Source organism: Oncorhynchus tshawytscha, linkage group LG26 (assembly GCF_018296145.1).
Source record: "Oncorhynchus tshawytscha isolate Ot180627B linkage group LG26, Otsh_v2.0, whole genome shotgun sequence".
In the NCBI taxonomy this organism is placed as follows: domain Eukaryota; kingdom Metazoa; phylum Chordata; class Actinopteri; order Salmoniformes; family Salmonidae; genus Oncorhynchus; species Oncorhynchus tshawytscha.
This window is the reverse complement of record NC_056454.1, coordinates 49520373-49545082: the sequence shown is the minus strand read 5'-3', so window position 1 is coordinate 49545082 and position 24710 is coordinate 49520373. Positions and strand designations below refer to the sequence as shown.

The window sequence follows — 24710 nt, the reverse complement described above, 5'->3', positions numbered from 1 at the left end:
GGGGCGGCAGGTAACTAATTGGTTAGAGTGTAGGGGTGGCAGGTAGCCTAGTGGTTAGAGTGTAGAGGAGGCAGGTAACCTAGTGGTTAGAGTGTAGGGGTGGCAGGTAACCTAGTGGTTAGAGTGTAGAGGAGGCAGGTGGCCTAGTGGTTAGAGTGTAGGGGAGGCAGGTGGCCTAGTGGTTAGAGTGTAGGGGAGGCAGGTAACCTAGTGGTTAGAGTGTAGAGGAGGCAGGTGGCCTAGTGGTTAGAGTGTAGAGGTGGCAGGTAGCCTAGTGGTTAGAGTGTAGGGGTGGCAGGTGGCCTAGTGGTTAGAGTGTAGGGGAGGCAGGTGGCCTAGTGGTTAGAGTGTAGGGGAGGCAGGTAACCTAGTGGTTAGAGTGTAGAGGAGGCAGGTAACCTAGTGGTTAGAGTGTAGAGGTGGCAGGTAACCTAGTGGTTAGAGTGTGGAGGAGGCAGGTAACCTAGTGGTTAGAGTGTAGGGGTGGCAGGTAACCTAGTGGTTAGAGTGTAGAGGAGGCAGGTAACCTAGTGGTTGGAGTGTAGGGGCGGCAGGTAACCTAGTGGTTAGAGTGTAGGGGAGGCAGGTAGCCTAGTGGTTAGAGTGTAGGGGTGGCAGGTAACCTAGTGGTTAGAGTGTAGGGGTGGCAGGTAACCTAGTGGTTAGAGTGTAGGGGTGGCAGGTAACCTAGTGGTTAGAGTGTAGAGGAGGCAGGTAGCCTAGTGGTTAGAGTGTAGAGGAGGCAGGTAACCTAGTGGTTAGAGTGTAGAGGAGGCAGGTAACCTAGTGGTTAGAGTGTAGAGGAGGCAGGTAACCTAGTGGTTAGAGTGTAGAGGAGGCAGGTAACCTAGTGGTTACCGATTTTGAAAGAACGTGACATCCTCCTGATTGGCCGAAGGCTCTAACCCAGGACTTCTGCCTTGCAAACACACATGACCGCCCGCCTGAAGCGTTGTTCCACTGAAACGCTAGAGCCGAGGTGTGAGTTTCACAGATCAACCGTCTGCCGCACATACCTCTTGTAACATCAGAGCTCCCTCCAGGTCCACTTGGATCTTGTCCTCTGCCAGCATGGCACCGAGTACATCAGGAGGGTAGCAGGTGAGTCCCCTGGCCAGGTGCTGCCGGTACAGGACCAGGTGTCTGGGGTGAAGGATGGCTGGTTTCAGCTGCTCAGAGTGACAGGTCCCTATCAGGTCCAGGAACAGAGGCTCCTGAACAGGGAAGATACAAACACGATTGGTAGTATAGCTGTGTGTGTGTGTGTGTGTGTGTGTGTGTGTGTGTGTGTGTGTGTGTGTGTGTGTACAGAACAAACAGCCGTTGGTTTGTCATCTTAACGGCATTCTCATGTTCATTCTGAACGAGCCATGGAAGTGTGTAAACCTAGTTAATGTTACTCACAAAACATACGCTACATTTTGAAAAGCTATGACTGAAATCAACTGCTGCTGTATAAACCCTAAACAACTCCTGTCGGCTACAAGACATCGGTGTTCTGCAACTGGTCAGAGTGTGAGACCCAGTCCCTCACCCTCCAGTCCCTCACCCTCCAGTCCCTCACCCTCCAGCCCCTCTCCTCCAGCCCCTCACCCTCCAGCCCCTCACCCTCCTGCCCCTCACCCTCCAGTCCCTCACCCTCCAGCCCCTCACCCTCCAGCAGACCTCACCCTCCAGCCCCTCACCCTCCAGCCCCTCACCCTCCAGCCCCTCACCCTCAGCAGCCCCCACCCTCCAGCCCCTCACCCTCCTGCCCCTCACCCTCCAGCCCCTCACCCTGTGTAGCAGCAGACAGACCACCCTCCAGCCCCTCACCCTCCTGCCCCTCACCCTGTGTAGCAGCAGACAGACCACCCTCCAGCCCCTCACCCTGTGTAGCAGCAGACAGACCACCCTCCAGCCCCTCACCCTCCTGCCCCTCACCCTGTGTAGCAGCAGACAGACCACCCTCCAGCCCCTCACCCTCCTGCCCCTCACCCTGTATAGCAGCAGACAGACCACCCTCCAGCCCCTCACCCTCCTGCCCCTCACCCTGTGAGCAGACCAGACAGACCACCCTCCAGCCCCTCACCCTGTGTAGCAGCAGACAGACCACCCTCCTGTCCCTCACCCTCCTGTCCCTCACCCTGTGTAGCAGCAGACAGACCACCCTCCAGTCCCTCACCCTTCTGCCCCTCACCCTGTGTAGCAGCAGACAGACCACCCTCCAGCCCCTCACCCTCCTGCCCCTCACCCTGTGTAGCCAGACAGACCACCCTCCAGCCCCTCACCCTGTGTAGCAGCAGACAGACCACCCTCCAGTCCCTCACCCTCCTGCCCCTCACCCTGTGTAGCAGCAGACAGACCACCCTCCAGCCCCTCACCCTCCTGCCCCTCACCCTGTGTAGCAGCAGACAGACCACCCTCCAGCCCCTCACCCTCCTGTCCCTCACCCTGTGTAGCAGCAGACAGACCACCCTCCAGCCCCTCACCCTCCTGCCCCTCACCCTGTGTAGCAGCAGACAGACCACCCTCCAGCCCCTCACCCTCCTGTCCCTCACCCTGTGTAGCAGCAGACAGACCACCCTCCTGTCCCTCACCCTCCTGTCCCTCACCCTGTGTAGCAGCAGACAGACCACCCTCCTGTCCCTCACCCCCTCACACCCTGTGTAACAGCAGACAGACCACCCTCCAGTCCCTCACCCTCCTGCCCCTCACCCTGTGTAACAGCAGACAGACCACCCTCCTGTCCCTCACCCTGTGTAACAGCAGACAGACCACCCTCCAGCCCCTCACCCTCCTGCCCCTCACCCTGTGTAGCAGCAGACAGACCACCCTCCTGTGATGTCCCATGGGGTGGTGTGGTCTGAAGAGCAGGCGTAGGCGCCGGTGGCTGTTGGGTGGCAGGGTACCACAGGCTGGCTCCAAGGTGAAGACACTATGCCCTGTGGCGTCCAAGTCAAACTGGTACTGGGCCTCCACAGAGGAGGAGTTGATGATGTCCACGGTACGCAAGGCCTCCTCACCCTCATCCACACAACCAAAGTCCAGCATGGAGGAGGACAGGGACACCTGAGGACCTGCAGAGGAGGAGGAAGGAGGATCAAGATGGAGGAGGACAGAGAACCTGAGGACCTGCAGAGGAGGAGGAGGGAGGATCAAGATGGAGGAGGACATGGAACCTGAGGACCTGCAGAGGAGGAGGAGGGAGGATCAAGATGGAGGAGGACAGAGAACCTGAGGACCTGCAGAGGAGGAGGGAGGATCAAGATGGAGGAGGACAGAGAACCTGAGGACCTGCAGAGGAGGAGGAGGGAGGATCAAGATGGAGGAGGACAGGGAACCTGAGGACCTGCAGAGGAGGAGGAGGGAGGATCAAGATGGAGGAGGACAGGGAACCTGAGGACCTGCAGAGGAGGAGGAGGAGGGAGGATCAAAATGGAGGAGGACAGAGAACCTGAGGACCTGCAGAGGAGGAGGAGGGAGGATCAAGATGGAGGAGGACAGAGAACCTGAGGACCTGCAGAGGAGGAGGAGGGAGGATCAAGATGGAGGAGGACAGAGAACCTGAGGACCTGCAGAGGAGGGAGGATCAAGATGGAGGAGGACAGAGAACCTGAGGAGCTGCAGAGGAGGAGGAGGGAGGATCAAGATGGAGGAGGACAGAGAACCTGAGGACCTGCAGAGGAGGAGGGAGGATCAAGATGGAGGATGACAGAGAACCTGAGGACCTGCAGAGGAGGGAGGATCAAGATGGAGGAGGACAGAGAACCTGAGGACCTGCAGAGGAGTGAGGTCAAGATGGAGAAGGACAGAGAACCTGAGGACCTGCAGAGGAGGGAGGACAGGGAGGATGGAGGAGGACAAATGGAGGAGGACCAAATGGAGGAGGACAGAGAACCTGAGGACCTGCAGAGGAGGAGGAGGATCAAGATGGAGGAGGACAGAGAACCTGAGGAGCTGCAGAGGAGGAGGAGGGAGGATCAAGACAGAGGAGGACAGAGACACCTGTGATTTCCTTCGTATTGCTTACTGTACTGTACCTATGCAGGTGCCGGTGACTTTGAGCAGGGTTTTGCTGAGCGCCCCGGGGCAGGTGAGTGACAGGTAGTCCACAGTGGTGCTGTCCACAGTTCCAGGAGAGAAAACCACAGGCACCCTGATGGAGGTACGCGGAGCCACCTCTCCCTTCTGGAAACCACACTGGAACACTGACTCTGACAGCGGCGGACGCTGCATCCTGGACAGACTAAAGGAAGTCGTTATCTGGTAGAAAATGAAAGGGAGACGGGGAGAGAGAGAGATGGGTGGGGGGGAGACCATAAACAGAGAGGCAGTGTGAAGTTGATGAAGAAATGTGTCCCATGCAGGCTAATGCTGATGACAATCTCTGATTGAAGAAGCTAGGAGGAAGGAAGGAACTGAGGATGGAATCAGAAGCTAGGAGGAAGGAACTCACTGAGGATGGATTGAGAATCAGAAGCTAGGAGGAAGGAACTCACTGAGGATGGATTGAGAATCAGAAGCTAGGAGGAAGGAACTCACTGAGGATGGAATCAGAAACTAGGAGGAAGGAACTCACTGAGGATGGATTGAGTATCAGAAGCTAGGAGGAAGGAACTCACTGAGGATGGAATCAGAAGCTAGGAGGAAGGAACTCACTGAGGATGGATTGAGAATCAGAAGCTAGGAGGAAGGAACTCACTGAGGATGGATTGAGAATCTCAAAGTGTCTTTCCATGTTGCAGCCGACAGGCACATTGCCAAATTCCAGCACCTTACATCCCTCCTCCTGACCCGGAGCACTGATCTGAAGGAATGGGTACTTTGCTGTGGAAAACATAAACGCATTACCATACAATAAATATATGGGCCAAGTTCTGAAACATATAAATATAAATATATATACATATAAAAACATATAAATCCTTTAGACAGTGTGTGAGGTCCAGAACACACAACTGAAACAATGTGTGTCATCCTTGCTTTATAGTTGTTTAATGTTCTTGGCTTTGATCAATCAATATATGCATCACTTACATAGGCCCTGTAGGAGCACAGTACATCTGTTCTCTCCCTCATCCCCGAAGGCACAGCTAGCCTGGACCTGGTAGACCAACGCCTCCCGTGGCCTGAAGAGCACCGTGACTCTACACTCCTGACCCGGCTCCAGCATCCCACTCTCTGGACACAGCTGGAAAGGAGAGGACACCTCCCACCGGAACCCTGCCTGTAGCTTACTGAGGACAGAGAAACACAGTACGTTCCAGAACCTACCATTGATCAATACTTTGATAACAGTTTTACTGACAGAACCTATCATTGATCAATACTTTGATAACAGTTTTAATGACAGATCCTATCATTGATCAATACTTTGATAACAGTGAGTGTATCTAACTGTACTGACAGACTAGAGACAATAGAAGCACAGCATGTGTGTTGATGATGGGTGGGCGTGGCACTAGAACCACCAGGTGTATCTAAACTACCTGTGGGATGGATTCAACTGGCAACAACTGTTCCCCTGACACCCAGACAACCTTTATTTCCCCTCAATTTACAGTGTGATTAGTCAACCTACCTTGAACTAATATTAACCAATCTACCTTTAACCACCATTAACTAACCAACCTACCTTTAACCACCATTAACTAACCAGCCTACCTTTAACCACCATTAACTAACCAACCTACCTTGAACTAATATTAACCAACCTACCTTTAACCACCATTAACTAACCAACCTACATTTAACTAATATTAACCAACCTACCTTTAACCACCATGAACTAACCAACCTACCTTTAACCACTATTAACCAACCTACCTTTAACCACCATTAACTAACCAACCTACCTTGAACTAATATTAACCAACCTACCTTTAACCACCATTAACTAACCAACCTACCTTTAACCACCATTAACTAACCAGCCTACCTTTAACCACCATTAACTAACCAACCTACCTTTAACCACCATTAACTAACCAGCCTACCTTTAACCACCATTAACTAACCAACCTACCTTGAACTAATATTAACCAACCTACATTTAACCACCATTAACTAACCAACCTACATTTAACTACTATTAACCAACCTACCTTTAACCACTATAAACCAACCTACCTTTAACCACCATTAACTAACCAACCTACCTTGAACTAATATTAACCAACCTTGAACTAATATTAACCAACCTACCTTTAACCACCATTAACTAACCAGCCTACCTTTAACCACCATTAACTAACCAGCCTACCTTTAACCACCATTAACTAACCAACCTACCTTTAACCACCATTAACTAACCAGCCTACCTTTAACCACCATTAACTAACCAACCTACCTTTAACCACCATTAACTAACCAACCTACCTTTAACCACCATTAACTAACCAACCTACCTTTAACCACTATTAACCAACCTACCTTTAACCACCATTAACTAACCAACCTACCTTGAACTAATATTAACCAACCTACCTTGAACTAATATTAACCAACCTACCTTTAACCACCATTAACTAACCATCCTACCTTTAACTAATGTTAACCAGCCTACCTTTAACCACCGTTAACTAACCAACCTACCTTTAACCACTATTAACCAACCTACCTACAAGCAGTATTAACCAGCTCTAACCAATATTAACCAACATATCTCTAACCAATATTAACCAGCATACCTTTAACCACTATTAACCAACATATCTCTAACCAATATTAACCAGCCTAACTATAACCACTATTAACCAACCTATCTCTAACCAATATTAACCAGCCTAACTATAACCAATATTAACCAGCCAATCTGTAACCAATATTAACCAGCCAATCTGTAACCAATATTAACCAACCCATCTCTAACCACTATTAACCAACCTATCTCTAACCACTATTAACCAACCCATCTCTAACCACTATTAACCAACCCATCTCTAACCAATATTAACCAGCCTAATTATAACCACTGCTGTGATAATAGTGAGTGTAGTTTGCCTGGCGTTGCGGAACATGAAGACGGTCTGTGATTGGTGGAGAACAGCACAGGGGGGTAGGAGGACAGACTCGGGTACGTCCAGAGCATGGTGAGGTATGGTCGCCCTCAGCGACACCTGGAACAACCCATCTTTACTGTGGAACTCTATGGTGTCCTGGTACTCACACTGCTCAACACACAACAGACACACGTTATTACCAGGCCAGTGTCCAGTCTGGATTATACATGTGTTATTACCAGGCCAGTGTCCAGTCTGGATTATACATGTGTTATTACCAGGCTAGTGTCCAGTCTGGATTATACATGTGTTATTACCAGGCTAGTGTCCAGTCTGGATTATACATGTGTTATTACCAGGCCAGTGTCCAGTCTGGATTATACATGTGTTATTACCAGGCCAGTGTCCAGTCTGGATTATACATGTGTTATTACCAGGCCAGTGTCCAGTCTGGATTATAGATGTTATTACCAGGCCAGTGTCCAGTCTGGATTATAGATGTTATTACCAGGCCAGTGTCCAGTCTGGATTGTACATGTGTTATTACCAGGCCAGTGTCCACTATGGATTATAGATGTTATTACCTGGCCAGTGTCCAGTCTGGATTAGACATGTTATTACCTGGCCAGTGTCCAGTCTGGATTATACATGTGTTATTACCAGGCCAGTGTCCAGTCTGGATTATACATGTTATTACCAGGCCAGTGTCCAGTCTGGATTATAGATGTTATTACCAGGCCAGTGTCCAGTCTGGATTATACATGTTATTAACCAGGACCCCAAATCACGAGTTCTGCTGGTCGGTACTGCTACTGCTTAGAAATCTAGTTGTGCCAAAAGCCCTGCTCTGCCCTAGAAAGCCTATGTAAATTATGATCGCCAGAACAGCCCACATTTTCAATTATTTTAAAGTTCGCTACATAATGGAGATTATGTTATGGAGATTACTTATTTAAATAGTGATCCAATCTGACTACGAGATATTTAATTAAATAGTGATCCATTCTGACATCACACAGGACCACGTGCTGACACAGACCAATCACGAGCCGGCAGGCTACAAGTAGGCTCTCTCAGGCAGGATGAAACTACATAGACCATGATCCTTAGCAATATTTTGGTGCCATTCAGCCCCAATTGAGCAACTTTGCGTGCTTCTAATTCAAATACTTCCGGCTTCTTGCGCCATCGATAGTTTTAATGTCTGTGGTTATTACCCTATCAAGGGGGCGGAATGTAACAGTTTTAATGTCTGTGGTTATTACCCTATCAAGGGGGCGGAATGTAACAGTTTTAATGTCTGTGGTTATTACCCTATCAAGGGGGCGGAATGTAACAGTTTTAATGTCTGTGGTTATTACCCTATCAAGGGGGCGGAATGTAACAGTTTTAATGTCTGTGGTTATTACCCTATCAAGGGGGCGGAATGTAACAGTTTTAATGTCTGTGGTTATTACCCTATCAAGGGGGCGGAATGTAACAGTTTTAATGTCTGTAACAGTTTTAATGTTATTACCCTATCAAGGGGGCGGAATGTAACAGTTTTAATGTCTGTGGTTATCAAGGGGGCGGAATTACAGTTTTAATGTCTGTGGTTATTATACCCTATCAAGGGGGCGGAATGTAACAGTTTTAATGTCTGTGGTTATTACCCTATCAAGGGGGCGGAATGTAACAGTTTTAATGTCTGTGGTTATTACCCTATCAAGGGCGGAATGTAACAGTTTTAAACAGTTTTAATGTCTGTGGTTATTACCCAGTTTTATCAAGGTGGTTATTACCCTATCAAGGGGCGGAATGTAACAGTTTTAATGTCTGTGGTTATTACCTATCAAGGGGGCGGAATGTAACAGTTTTAATGTCTGTGGTTATTACCCTATCAAGGGGGCGGAATGCGGAATGTAACAGTTTTAATGTCTGTGGTTTTTAATGTCCCTATCAAGGGGGCGGAATGTAACAGTTTTAATGTCTGTGGTTATTACCCTATCAAGGGGGCGGAATGAATGTAACAGTTTTAATGTCTGTGGTTATTACCCTATCAATGTCTGTGGGGGCGGAATGTAACAGTTTTAATGTCTGTGGTTATTACCCTATCAAGGGGGCGGAATGTAACAGTTTTAATGTCTGTGGTTATTACCCTATCAAGGGGGCGGAATGTAACAGTTTTAATGTCTGTGGTTATTACCCTATCAAGGGGCGGAATGTAACAGTTTTAATGTCTGTGGTTATTACCCTATCAAGGGGGCGGAATGTAACAGTTTTAATGGGTTATTACCCTATCAAGGGGGGAATGTAACAGTTTTAATGTCTGTGGTTATTACCCTATCAAGGGGGCGGAATGTAACAGTTTTAATGTCTGTGGTTATTACCCTATCAATGGGGGCGGAATGTAACAGTTTTAATGTCTGTGGTTATTACCCTATCAAGGGGGCGGAATGTAACAGTTTTAATGTCTGTGGTTATTACCCTATCAAGGGGGCGGAATGTAACAGTTTTAATGTCTGTGGTTATTACCCTCAAGGGGCGGAATGTCAGTTTTAATGTCTGGGGCGGAATGTAACAGTTTTAATGTCTGTGGTTATTACCCTATCAAGGGGGCGGAATGTAACAGTTTTAATGTCTGTGGTTATTACCCTATCAAGGGGGCGGAATGTAACAGTTTTAATGTACCCTATCAAGGGGGCGGAATGTAACAGTTTTAATGTCTGTGGTTATTACCCTATCAAGGGGGCGGAATGTAACAGTTTTAATGTCTGTGGTTATTACCCTATCAAGGGGGGGGGCGGAATGTAACAGTTTTAATGTCTGTGGTTATTACCCTATCAATGTAACAGTTTTAATGGGGCGGAATGTAACAGTTTTAATGTCTGTGGTTATTACCCTATCAAGGGGGCGGAATGTAACAGGGGTTATTACCCTATCGGAATGTAACAGTTTTAATGTCTGTGGTTATTACCCTATCAAGGGGGCGGAATGTAACAGTTTTAATGTCTGTGGTTATTACCCTATCAAGGGGGGGAATGCAGTTTTAATGAATGTAACAGTTTTAATGTCTGTGGTTATTACCCTATCAAGGGGGCGGAATGTAACAGTTTTAATGTCTGTGGTTATTACCCTATCAAGGGGGCGGAATGTAACAGTTTTAATGTCTGTGGTTATTACCCTATCAAGGGGGCGGAATGTAACAGTTTTAATGTCTGTGGTTATTACCCTATCAAGGGGGGGGCGGAATGTAACAGTTTTAATGTCTGTGGTTATTACCCTATCAAGGGGGCGGAATGTAACAGTTTTAATGTCTGTGGTTATTACCCTATCAAGGGGGCGGAATGTAACAGTTTTAATGTCTGTGGTTATTACCCTATCAAGGGGGCGGAATGTAACAGTTTTAATGTCTGTGGTTATTACCCTATCAAGGGGCGGAATGTAACAGTTTTAATGTCTGTGGTTATTACCCTAGTTTCAATGTCTGTGGGGCGGAATGTAACAGTTTTAATGTCTGTGGTTATTACCCTATCAAGGGGGCGGAATGTAACAGTTTTAATGTCTGTGGAATGTAACAGTTTTAATGTCTGTGGTTATTACCCTATCAAGGGGGCGGAATCAGTTTTAATGTCTGTGGGGGCGGAATGTAACAGTTTTAATGTCTGTGGTTATTACCCTATCAAGGGGGCGGAATGTAACAGTTTTAATGTCTGTGGTTATTACCCTATCAAGGGGGCGGAATGTAACAGTTTTAATGTCTGTGGTTATTACCCTATCAAGGGGGCGGAATGTAACAGGAAGAGAAAAAGACGTTCCAGGACTCAGAGTGATGATCTGAGGAAACAGAGTGGTGAAGAACTTTGACGCAGGAGGCCTGGGGGAAAAACAAACAAAATGTTACTACACATTATGATGTTTCATCAAACATCCAGGAAGATGATACGGTGCCTTTAGGGGAAAGTACTCCGACTCCCTCGACTTTTCCCACATTTTGTTTGGTTGCAACCTTATTCTAAAATTGATTCAATTGATTCAATTTTTTCCCCTCATCAATACCGCATAATGACAAAGCAAAAACACGTTTTTTTGGAAAATACATTTGCATAAGTATTCAGACCCTTTACTCAGTACTTTGTTGAAGCACCTTTGGCAGCGATTACAGCCTCAAGTCTTCTTGGGTATGACGCTACAAGCTTGGTACACCTGTATTTGGGGAGTTTCTCCCATTCTTCTCTGCAGATCCTCTCAAGCTCTGTCAAGCTCTGTCAGGTTGGATGGGGAGCGTTGCTGCCCAGCTATTTTCAGATCTCTCCAGAGATGTTTGATCGGGTTCAAGTCTGGGCTCTGGCTGGGCCGGTCAAGGACATTCAGAGACTCATCCCAAAGCCAATCCTGCATTGTCTTGGCTGTGTGCTTAGGGTCGTTGTCCTGTTGGAAGGTGAACCTTCACCCCAGTCAGATCCTGAGCAGGTTTTCATCAATAATCTCTCTGTACTTTGCTCCTTTCATCTTTCCCTCAATCCTGACTAGTCTCTCAGTCCCTGCCACTGAAAAGATTCCCACAGCATGATGCTGCCACCACCATGCTTCACCGTAGGGATGGTGCCAGGTTTCCTCCAGACATGATGCTTGGCATTCAGGCCAAATTGTTAAATCTTGGTTTCATCAGACCAGAGAATATTGTTTCTCATGGTCTGACAGTCCTTTGGGTCCTTTTGGCAAACTCCAAGCAGGCTGTCATATGCCTTTTACTGAGGAGTGGCTTCCGTCTGGCCACTCTACCATAAAGGCCTGATTGGTGGAGTGCTGCAGAGATGGTTGTCCTTCTATAAGGTTCTCCATATCCACAGAGGAACTCTAGAGCTCTGTCAGAGTGATCATTAGGTTCTTGGCCACCTCCCTGACCAAGGCCCTTCTCCCCCGATTGCTCAGTTTGGCCGGGCGGCCAGCTCTAGGAAGAGTCTTGGTGGTTGCAAACATCTTCCATTTAAGAATGATGGAGGCCACTGTGTTCTTGGGGACCTTCAATTGACATATTTTGGTTCCCTTCCCCAGATCTGTGCATCGACACAATCTTGTCTCGGAGCTCTACGGACAATTCCTTCAACCTCATGGCTAGGTTTTTGCTCTGATATTCTCTATCAACTTTGGACCTTATATTAGACAGGTGTGTGCCTTTCCAAATCATGTCCAATCAATTGAATTTACCACAGGTGGACTCGAATCAAGTTGTAAAAACATCAAGGATGATCAGTGGAAACAGGATGCACCTGACCTAAATTTTGCGTCTCATAGCAAAGGGTCTGAATACTTATGTAAATAAGTTGTTGTTTTTAAAAAATAATTTTCATTATGGGGTATTGTCTGTAGATTGCTGAGGATTTTTTTTAAATCAATTTTAGAACAAGGCTGTAACGTAACAAAATGTGGAAAAAGTTAAGGGGTCTGAATACCTTCCGAAGGCTCTGTATATACAGTTCCCTCTGTAATTATTGGGACAGTCACACAGTTGTTGTTGTTTTGGCTCTGTACTCCAGCGCTTTGGATTTGAAACGATACCATGACTATGAGGTTAAAGTGAAGACTGACGGCTTTAATTTAGCTTTTTTTTTTCATCCATATCGGGTGAATGGTTTAAAAATGAGTTTAGTCCTCCCATTTTAGGGAACCAAAAGTATTGGGACAAATTCACTTAAATGTGCATTAAAGTAGTAAAATGTTTAGTATTTGGTCCCATACAGTATTCCTAGCACGCAATGATTACATCAACCTTGTGACTCTACAAACTTGTTGCATTTGCTGTTTTCTTTTGGTTGTGTTTTAGAATATTTTGTGCCAAATGGAAATTAATGGTAAATAATGTATTGTGTCATTTTGGAGTTATTTTTATTGTAAACAATAAATATAATGTATTTCTTAACACTTCCACATGAATGAGGATGCTTATATGATTACAGATAGCCCTGAATGAATCGTGAATAATAATGAGTGAGAAAGTTACAGATGCACAAATATCATACCCCGAAAACCCCCAATACTTTTGGTCCCCTAAAATGGGGGGACTATGTACAAAAAGTCCTGTAATTTCTAAACCATTCACCCAATATGGATGAAAATACCCTCAAATTAAAGCTGACAATCTGTACTTTAATCTAGTAATTCTATAATTTCAAATCCAAAGTGCTGGAGTACATAACCAAAACCACAAAAAAATGTGTCACTATCCCAATAATTATGGAGGACACTATACGTAACTTCAACATGATATCATGGGACAACGTCATCCTGGCTCGTTTTTTTGGAAAAAGGTCAAATGTCACAGTAGTTGCCGTTTTTCTCAATACATTACAGTCAATGGGAAATGGAGACGTTTTCATGTTTATCTCGTTTATGATTCTCTATCATTCTCTACCTCCTCTTTACCCTCCTCATTCTCTACCTCCTCATTCTCTACCTCCTCTTTACCCCCCTCATTCTCTACCTCCTCTTTACCCCCTCATTCTCTACCTCCTCTTTGTCCCCCTCATTCTCTACCTCCTATTTGTCCCCCTCATTCTCTACCTCCTCTTTACCCCCTCATTCTCTACCTCCTCTTTACCCCCTCATTCTCTACCTCCTATTTGTCCCCCTCATTCTCTACCTCCTATTTGTCCCCCTCATTCTCTACCTCCTCTTTACCCCCTCATTCTCTACCTCCTATTTGTCCCCCTCATTCTCTACCTCCTATTTGTCCCCCTCATTCTCTACCTCCTATTTGTCCCCCTCATTCTCTACCTCCTCTTTACCCCCTCATTCTCTACCTCCTCTTTACCCCCTCATTCTCTACCTCCTATTTGTCCCCCTCATTCTCTACCTCCTATTTGTCCCCCTCATTCTCTACCTCCTATTTGTTCCCCTCATTCTCTACCTCCTATTTGTCCCCCTCATTCTCTACCTCCTATTTGTCCCCCTCATTCTCTACCTCCTATTTGTCCCCCTCATTCTCTACCTCCTCTTTACCCCCTCATTCTCTACCTCCTATTTGTCCCCCTCATTCTCTACCTCCTCTTTACCCCCCTCATTCTCTACCTCCTCTTTACCCCCTCATTCTCTACCTCCTATTTGTCCCCCTCATTCTCTACCTCCTATTTGTCCCCCTCATTCTCTACCTCCTATTTGTCCCCCTCATTCTCTACCTCCTATTTACCCCCTCATTCTCTACCTCCTATTTACCCCCTCATTCTACCTCCTCTTTACCCCCTCATTCTCTACCTCCTATTAACCCCCTCATTCTCTACCTCCTATTAACCCCCTCATTCTCTACCTCCTCATTCTCTACCTCCTATTTGTCCCCCTCATTCTCTACCTCCTCTTTACCCCCTCATTCTCTACCTCCTCTTTACCCCCTCATTCTCTACCTCCTATTAACCCCCTCATTCTCTACCTCCTATTAACCCCCTCATTCTCTACCTCCTCATTCTCTACCTCCTATTAACCCTCCTCATTCTCTACCTCCTCTTTACCCCCTCATTCTCTACCTCCTATTAACCCTCCTCATTCTCTTCCTCTTTACCCCCTCATTCTCTACCTCCTATTAACCCTCCTCATTCTCTACCTCCTCTTTACCCCCTCATTCTCTACCTCCTATTAACCCTCCTCATTCTCTACCTCCTCTTTACCCCCTCATTCTCTACCTCCTATTAACCGTCCTCATTCTCTACCTCCTCTTTACCCACCTCATTCTCTACCTCCTCATTCTCCTCCTCCTCTTTATCCTCCTCATTCTCTACCTCCTCATTCTCTACCTCCTCTTTACCCTCCTCATTCTCTACCTCCTCATTCTCTACCTCCTCTTTATCCTCCTCATTCTCTACCTCCTCTTTATCCTCCTCATTCTCTACCTCCTCTTTACCCTCCTCATTCTCTACCTCCTCTTTATCCTCCTCATTCTCTACCTCCTCTTTATCCTCCTCATTCTCTACCTCCTCTTTATCCCCCTCATTCTCTACCTCCTCATTCTCTACCTCCTCTTTATCCTCCTCATTCTCTACCTCCCTTTACCCCCTCATTCTCTACCTCCTCTTTATCCCCCTCATTCTCTACCTCCTCTTTACCCCCTCATTCTCTACCTCTCTTTACCCCCCTCATTCTCTACCTCCTCTTTACCCCCTCATTCTCTACCTCCTCTTTACCCCCTCATTCTCTCTACCTCCTCTTTACCCCCTCATTCTCTACCTCCTATTTACCCCCTCATTCTCTACCTCCTATTTACCCCCTCATTCTCTACCTCCTCTTTATCCTCCTCATTCTCTACCTCCTCTTTGTCCTCCTCATTCTCTTACCTCCTCTTTATCCTCCTCATTCTCTACCTCCTCATTCTCTACCTCCTCTTTATCCTCCTCATTCTCTACCTCCTCATTCTCTACCTCCTCTTTATCCTCCTCATTCTCTACCTCCTCTTTACCCCCTCATTCTCTACCTCCTCTTTTTCCCCTCATTCTCTACCTCTCTACCTCTACCTCTACTGTGAATGATAATGAGTCGGTCATTTAGTATACTGTGTACGATAATGGGTCGGTCATTTAGTATACTGTGTATGATAATGGACTGTCATTTAGTATACTGTGTATGATAATGGACTGTCATTTAGTATACTGTGTATGATAATGGGCTGTCATTTAGTATACTGTGTATGATAATGGACTGTCATTTAGTATACTGTGTATGATAATGGGCTGTCATTTAGTATACTGTGTATGATAATGGGCTGTCATTTAGTATACTGTGTATGATAATGGGCTGTCATTTAGTATACTGTGTATGATAATGGGCTGTCATTTAGTCCATAAAGGTCCAGAGAATGTGTTATAAAGGTTCAGAGAACGTGCTATAAAGGTCCAGAGAACGTGTTATAAAGGTCCAGAGAACGTGCTATAAAGGTCCAGAGAACGTGTTAAAGGTCCAGAGAACGTGCTATAAAGGTCCAGAGAACGTGTTATAAAGGTCCAGAGAACGTGTTATAAAGGTCCAGAGAACGTGCTATAAAGGTCCAGAGAACGTGTTATAAAGGTCCAGAGAACGTGCTATAAAGGTCCAGAGAACGTGCTATAAAGGTCCAGAGAACGTATTATAAAGGTCCAGAGAACGTGCTATAAAGGTCCAGAGAAAGTGTTATAAAGGTCCAGAGAACGTGTTATAAAGGTCCAGAGAACGTGTTATAAAGGTCCAGAGAACGTGTTATAAAGGTCCAGAGAATGTGTTATAATAACCCACTACTCTGAATTAATCCTGTCACCACGCGGAATTAATCCTGTCACCACGCAGAATTAACCCTGTAACTGCTCTGAATTAACCCTGTAACTACCCTGAATTAACCCTGTAACTACCCTGAATTAACCCTGTAACTACTCTGAATTAACCCTGTAACTACCCTGAATTAACCCTGTAACTACCCTGAATTAACCCTGTAACTACCCTGAATTAACCCTGTAACTACTCTGAATTAACCCTGTAACTACTCTGAATTAACCCTGTAACTACTCTGAATTAACCCTGTAACTACCCTGAATTAACGCTGTAACTACCCTGAATTAACCCTGTAACTACCCTGAATTAACCCTGTAACTACCCTGAATTAACCCTGTAACTACCCTGAATTAACCCTGTAACTACCCTGAATTAACCCTGTAACTACCCTGAATTAACCCTGTAACTACCCTGAATTAACCCTGTAACTACCCTGAATTAACCCTGTAACTACCCTGAATTAACCCTGTAACTACTCTGAATTAACCCTGTAACCACGCGGAATTAATGCGTCAAAAAATAATGTTCATCATAACACGTTACATTTCTAAGAGAAACTCTGAAATCCTGCTGAGCATGTAGTGTACTACATCTGGCTCTGGCCCTACGGGTCTCTGGCCAAAATAAGTGCACTACATAGGGAATAGGGTGCCACTTCAGATCCAACTCTAGAGGAATAATCCCCGACACCAGACTCACCTGAAACGTAGTTTCTGTAGTTTACTATGGATGTTCTTCAGCAGCAGGGTCTTCGTGAACTCCCCTCCCAGCTCCCAGTCCTCCCACTTCAGCTCTTCCCAGGTCTCTACCCCGAGGAAGCAGCAACGCTGGGAGACCATCTTCCTCTGGGCATCCCCAGACCGCTGCAGGGTTAGGCGCTGGGGGCACAGAGAGGGAGACACTGAGACAAATGGACTACAGATAACTGCAGACATTACACTACAATAACTCAGTAAAATAGGGATCTCCTGGCAAGAGGTAAAAGCCCACGGCAGAATAAGAGTGACTTGGATGCCTTACACAAAGGGGCCAAAAAGCCTGCTACACAGTGACCACTATCATGATAGGGAAGGAGTGTCCCTACCTGCTGTGTATGCATATTGCCACCAGAGGGAGCTGTTTGACTAGCTGAAAGTCTGACTCATTGGCTATCAATTAATTAAAAAAACAAATATGGTATTAAGATCAACTAACTAATTGGTTAGAGTGTAGGGGCGGCAGGTAACCTAGTGGTTAGAGTGTAGGGGCGGCAGGTAACCTAGTGGTTAGAGTGTAGGGGCGGCAGGTAACCTAGTGGTTAGAGTGTAGGGGTGGCAGGTAACCTAGTGGTTAGAGTGTAGGGGCGGCAGGTAACCTAGTGGTTAGAGTGTGGGGGCGGCAGGTAGCCTAGTGGTTAGAGTGTAGGGGAGGCAGGTAGCCTAGTGGTTAGAGTGTAGAGGAGGCAGGTAACCTAGTGGTTAGAGTGTAGGGGCGGTAGGTAACCTAGTGGTTAGAGTGTAGGGGCGGCAGGTAGCCTAGTGGTTAGAGTGTAGGGGCGGCAGGTAACCTAGTGGTTAGAGTGTAGGGGCGGTAGGTAACCTAGTGGTTAGAGCGTTGGGCCAGTAAGTGAAAGGTTGCAAGTTCAAACCCCCAAGCTGACAAGGTAAAAATGTGTCTTTCTGCCCCTGGACAAGGCAGTTAACCCACTGTTCCTTGGCTGTCATTGTAAATAAGATGTTGTTCTTAACTGACTTGCCTAGTTAAATAAAAGGTTAAATAAAAGGTTAAATAAAAATAACATTTTATTACCACAATAGTTGAATGAAGGTTTTATTACTCTCTACCTTTTCATCTTTACCACGGGTGGCTGTCCAGAGGAGGCCAGAGCTTAGAGGGTTCCCTGGAACCTCAGCCAACATCTCTGGGGAAGAAAAGATATAATGACCAGAGCGTTGGTTAGAGTGTTGGACTAGTAACCGAAAAGTTGCAAGTTCAAATCCCTGTTGTGATAAGGTGCAAATCTGTCGTTCTGTACCTGAACAAGTCAGTTAACCCACTGTTCCTAGGCTGTGATTGTAAATTAGAATTTGTTCTTAACTGACTTGCCTAGTTAAATAAAGGTAAAAAATAAATAGGCTAGTTTATTACATAACTGAATAGAAGCTGATGTCCAATCCAAGCTCACCAGAACGTCTGTATTCACCTTCATTTGAAAAATTTAAAAACACAATTCATGTTAATAAAATAAATATAAATATATATAGGAAAAAAAGTCTTCAGATGTACCACAGTACTAAAAAAACGGCATGAGGGTGGGGTGGGGAGGCAAATCAGCATGAGGGTGGGGTGGGGAGGCAAATCGGCATGAGGGTGGGGTGGGGAGGCAAATCGGCATGAGGGTGGGGTGGGGAGGCAAATCGGCATGAGGGTGGGGTGGGGAGGCAAATCGGCATGAGGGTGGGGTGGGGAGGCAAATCGGCATGAGGGTGGGGTGGGGAGGCAAATCGGCATGAGGGTGGGGTGGGGAGGCAAATCGGCATGAGGGTGGGGTGGGGAGGCAAATCGGCATGAGGGTGGGGAGGCAAATCAGCATGAGGGTGGGGTGGGGAGGCAAATCGGCATGAGGGTGGGGTGGGGAGGCAAATCGGCATGAGGGTGGGGAGGCAAATCAGCATGAGGGTGGGGTGGGGAGGCAAATCGGCATGAGGGTGGGGAGGCAAATCGGCATGAGGGTGGGGTGGGGAGGCAAATCGGCATGAGGGTGGGGTGGGGAGGCAAATCAGCATGAGGGTGGGGTGGGGAGGCAAATCGGCATGAGGGTGGGGTGGGGAGGCAAATCGGCATGAGGGTGGGGAGGCAAATCAGCATGAGGGTGGGGTGGGGAGGCAAATCGGCATGAGGGGGGGGGAGGCAAATCGGCATGAGGGTGGGGGGTGGCAAATCGGCATGAGGGTGGGGTGGGGAGGCAAATCGGCATGAGGGTGGGGTGGCAAATCGGCATGAGGGTGGGGAGGCAAATCGGCATGAGGGTGGGGAGGCAAATCGGCATGAGGGTGGGGTGGGGTGGGGAGGCAAATCGGCATGAGGGTGGGGTGGGGAGACAAAATCGGCACGAGGGTGGGGTGGGGAGGCAAATCGGCATGAGGGTGGGGTGGGGAGACAAATCAGCATGAGGGTGGGGTGGGGAGGCAAATCGGCATGAGGGTGGGGTGGGGAGGCAAATCGGCATGAGGGTGGGGTGGGGAGGCAAATCGGCATGAGGGTGGGGTGGGGTGGGGAGGCAAATCGGCATGAGGGTGGGGAGGCAAATCGGCATGAGGGTGGGGAGACAAATCGGCATGAGGGGGTGGGGGGGAGGCAAATCGGCATGAGGGTGGGGTGGGGAGGCAAATCGGCATGAGGGTGGGGTGGGGAGGCAAATCGGCATGAGGGTGGGGTGGGGAGGCAAATCGGCATGAGGGTGGGGTGGGGAGGCAAATCGGCATGAGGGTGGGGGGGGGAGGCAAATCGGCATGAGGGTGGGGTGGGGAGGCAAATCGGCATGAGGGTGGGGTGGGGAGGCAAATCGGCATTAGGGTGGGGTGGGGAGGCAAATCGGCATGAGGGTGGGGTGGGGAGGCAAATCGGCATGAGGGTGGGGTGGGGAGGCAAATCGGCATGAGGGTGGGGTGGGGAGACAAATCAGCATGAGGGTGGGGTGGGGAGACAAATCGGCATGAGGGTGGGGTGGGGAGACAAATCGGCATGAGGGTGGGGTGGGGGGGAGGCAAATCGGCATGAGGGTGGGGTGGGGAGACAAATCAGCATGAGGGTGGGGTGGGGAGGCAAATCGGCATGAGGGTGAGGGGGGTGGGGTGGGGAGGCAAATCGGCATAAGGGTGGGGTGGGGTGGGGAGGCAAATCGGCATGAGGGTGGGGTGGGGAGGCAAATCGGCATGAGGGTGGGGTGGGGTGAATAAACTGTAGGAGTGTTTCATGTTATTTATGCAGTCAGCAGTCTGTCCACATTTCTAGAACTAATGACTGTAATTTGCTGATTGGTCAAACCACAAGGTGTACGCTATTTTACAACGTAATGCTGCCGATGGTACAAAACAAACTAATTGTTGGCAAACACTCAAGGCGATAGTGTTTGTATATTTTCACCACAAGCTTGTTAGCTAGACAAAATAGCAGCACATAAAATCTACAATGGCTATGAGTGTAACCGTAAATGTAGCTGTATCAAATACCATCTATTATATTGACAAAATACCAGAGAGACCGCCCTAACAATTGAAATTCATGTTGTCAATGACTGAAGCAAAGATTATAGATATACTGACAATATGTATTTATTTAACTAAGATGACATGTCTCTCCGCACTAACAATAGGAGTCGTTGTCCACAAAGCGGCACCGCGGGCTGTCGAGCCTTTCTTTGGATTGGTGAATACATCTCATTATTGTAATCCTTTATTGAATATTCAATGAGGGTTGTTGACGTCAACCGCCTATATTCAATAAAGAGAGAGATGCTATACCTAGCCTCGTATCATGAATATGCATATCCATCTAGAGACAACTCCGATAAAACGTTTTTTTTCTCTCTCAAAGTTGCCGGGATGTCACGTGTCCTACTTATACCAGCACACTCATAACAACCTAAGCATTACGAAACGTATATTCGAATAAACCTCACATAGCAAATGAACCATACATTTTTGTTGTTGAACTCCATACAAAAACTCCTTGCTTGGCGGGCGAAACAACGGCACCTGCTGGAGGGAGACCAGTTTTCCGCAGAGTTGGTTCTCTCTTTTCCTCTCTAATTAAAGGCAGGTGAGATCAGGTGGGACCATTCTAGCCAATGAAAGGATTGCGCATGTGAACAGGGCTGCGTTCAGTAAATGTTTCAGTTTTGGAACATTCAATGAAACGGAAACAGTGCTGTACTGAACGGCTAGTTGAAAAACTGGAAGGGGTTTGGGGAACGCTGTCAGCATGGCTTGTGCCCAAGGTGCAATTCACTTTTCTTGAACATTTTCTATGTTGCGGAACGGTTTGTAATGTACTACACCTTTCCCCAAAACGTTCTTGAACAAACTTTAAGATAAGTTTCGTCCCATTTGGTGGGTGTCGCTTGAAGCAATCAGTGATGTATTTTAAGGGCTGTAGCCATGCTAAATCACCCCCCCCTGAAAGTTGCCGGAATGCCACGTCCATCCACTTATATCAGTACATTTGTAAACATGACAAAACTTCTATTCGATCAAATAAGCCTCAAGTAATTTTGACAATCTCTAATAGAACTCGATGCCAAAAAGGGCTTATCTCACACAGGCAGATTTTTTGGCCAGAGTAAATGACTGTAGTGTTGAAAACCGGATGCATCCGATTGTTGGTGTTAGTGCCACGTTCACAACTGGGAAATCTCAAGACTTTCGACTTCAGTGTGTTCAAGACAACTGGGAACAAGGGGGAAAACGGTAATCCGATTTATAATTCCAAATTGGAATACCTTTCAAACCGCCCCCCCGTCCCCCCCAGTCGGAGCTTGTTTTTTCCGGACATCTTTCTAGAGCTCCGGTCTTTCCGATCTGAAGATCACGGGAGTCATGATTTTACCTCGTGTTTTCCCGAGTTCCCGGTTGTCTTGAAAGCACCATATGAGTGAAATGTGGGGGCGAGGATACACGGAATTACGGATATAACCTTATAGGAACTGACCTGATATAATGTAAATTCATTTAAGCATGGTTCGTACGAGGCTAAAACATACGCTTGGTGGCCAGCCGGTTTAGTCGTCCGGATGAGCTCTTCCCAATTTACTATGTTTACGCTTATGGATAGAAACTTGAGAAAAATGTTTGAACTTTTCTGCCAAAATTTGGACTTATGTGTTCAGAATCATTCCGTTTTTTATCGGAGTAATTGTTCGTTTACAATATATATATTGTTTTACAAACATTTAACAATAGACATTAATACCGTAGCTGTCGCCCTGGTCTAATATTGACGACACTATCTAATTGCTTCCCTCTCCTTACTGCGGTAAACGGGAGTGAAAGACAGTGGACTGTATCACCGTGACCAATATTAGGTTACAAGTTATTAGGCTCGGTACGCTACTCGACATAAAAATCCAGTAGGATGGAACAAATTGGACATGGTGACCTATAACCTACAAGTTATTTCGACCTCGCCCATTGAAATAAATATCCCTTTCTTTTACAAGTTTTAACTAGTGCCATGCTGCTTTTATTACCAGCTATCCAACATAAACTAGCTGGGAAGGGCTCATCGGGACGACTGACTCCAGTTGCGCAACATACTGTATGTAGTTCGTCAATTTGGGCACTAGATTGAGATGGGCAAAATGCCGCATTCAAAACAACTGGGAAATCTACAACTTTCTACTTCCGGTGCGTTCACGAAAACTGGAAACTCACTTTTTTTAAAACGAGCTCCGACTGGGAAAGATCGTTTTTAAACGGTTGTCCAATTCGGAACTACAAGTATAGTTCCGTATTTCCAACCTAAAGATCACTAAAATCATGATTTGACCTCGTTTTTATCCGACTTCCCAGTGGTCTTGAAAGCACCATAACATCTAGCTAACGTTAGGAAGTAAGAATCGAACAACTAGCTACATATGTGATTGAGAATTACAGCCATTTTGCTCTTCATGTTATCTTAAATATCACACTGCCTTACCTCATTCAAATGTAATACTATGAAATAAACATCAGTTTAGACATTTCATTCACTATTTATCCAGTGCTAAGAACAACAGTAGTCATCCATGCTCCAGTTTCCATAGAAATAATTGTTTTCGTCTCTATGGTAACGAAGGCAAACGGAGAGGGACAATTTTCATTCGTTTGCGACACGCGTTAGTCATTTTTAGCACAGTGTCTGCTGCGGGTCATAAGGAATCTCTGGTACATAGGCATTTGCAAGTCTTCATATAGACACAGCCTATAGGTGCAATTGGAGGAGAAAAAAGTGAACTTTCCTTATGTATTGAGGGAAAAAAAATATATGAATGAGTTGACAACTCATGACCTCCATATTCGAGGAAAAATGAGGAAAGCATTCAATCCCAAAATATAACCTGTTATTGAAGAGTGGAGGCAATAGAAATCTATTCTCATTCTACTTCTATGGTGATAGCATGTTTCTGATAGCAGGTAGTAGTAGTAACATAATGGTATCAGATAGCATGTTTCTGATAGCAGGTAGTAGTAGTAACATAATGGTATCAGGTAGCATGTTTCTGATAGCAGGTAGTAGTAGTAACATAATGGTATCAGGTAGCATGTTTCTGATAGCAGGTAGTAGTAGTAACATAATGGTATCAGATAGCATGTTTCTGATAGCAGGTGGTAGTAACATCAGATAGCATGTTTCTGATAGCAGGTAGTAGTAACATAATGGTATCAGATAGCATGTTTCTGATAGCAGGTAGTAGTAGTAACATCAGATAGCATGTTTCTGATAGCAGGTAGTAGTAACATAATGGTATCAGATAGCATGTTTCTGATAGCAGGTAGTAGTAGTAACATCAGATAACATGTTTCTGATAGCAGGTAGTAGTAACATAATGGTATCAGGTAGCATGTCCCAACACACAGATGTCCTCTGCATCACCTATTGGACAGTTACTTCTTGGAAGGTCACAATATTTACATCCATTCTGTTTTTCTGAGCTATAAGGACATTTATTAGTCATGTCTTCAAAATGATCAATCAAATTCTATTGATGTGAACAGTTTATGCAATGAGGAAATGCGCACACCATACTGTATATGGTCTCAAAAACATGGTGTTGCAAATCACAGTGGAGAAATGAAATATCTACCTTCCTCCATCAATCCAGAATGCACAACACACAAGTATTGATCCCCAAGAGACGGATCCATGTATCACTAGCCACTTTAAACAATGCCACTTTTATATGTTAACATACCATACATTACTCGTCTCATATGTATATACTGTACTCTATACCATCTACTGCACCTTGCCATCTTTATGTAATACATGTATCACTAGCCACTTTAACTATGCCACTTTGTTTACATACTCATCTCATATGTATATACTGTACTCGATACCATCTACTGCATCTTGCCTATGCCGTTCTGTACCATCACTCATTCATATATTTTTTTATGTACATATTCTCATTCATTCCTTTACACTTATGTGTATAAGGTAGTTGTTGTGAAATTGTTAGGTTAGATTAGTTATATATTACTGCATTGTCGGAACTAGAAGCACAAGCATTTCGCTACACTCGCATTAGCATCTGCTAACCATGTGTATGTGACAAACAAAATTTGATTTGATTTGATGTGGAGCTATTCAGCTCCTGAGGTGTGCTTTCATTTAATCACTGGGAAAGATTTACAGTATACCTGGCTTATACAGTATATTAACAAATCACATGAGATACGTCCCAAATGGCACCCTATTCCTAGTAGTGTACCCTGTTCC

At 46.1% G+C, this 24710-nt stretch overlaps 1 protein-coding gene across 1 annotated transcript in view; it reads right to left on the bottom strand.

The window, feature by feature from the left end:
• The window catches only part of LOC112224979 (cilia- and flagella-associated protein 65), a 77792-nt gene extending 54744 nt beyond the window's left edge, over positions 1–23048 (bottom strand). The window contains 10 exon segments of the mRNA XM_042306382.1: positions 1017–1214; positions 2791–3059; positions 4023–4245; positions 4685–4809; positions 5020–5219; positions 6943–7151; positions 10737–10839; positions 16950–17128; positions 18074–18150; positions 22926–23048. Coding sequence (XP_042162316.1) covers positions 1017–1214; positions 2791–3059; positions 4023–4245; positions 4685–4809; positions 5020–5219; positions 6943–7151; positions 10737–10839; positions 16950–17128; positions 18074–18148 — 1581 coding nt within the window. The 5' untranslated portion in view covers positions 18149–18150; positions 22926–23048.
• Between the last annotated feature and the right edge of the window lie 1662 nt (positions 23049–24710).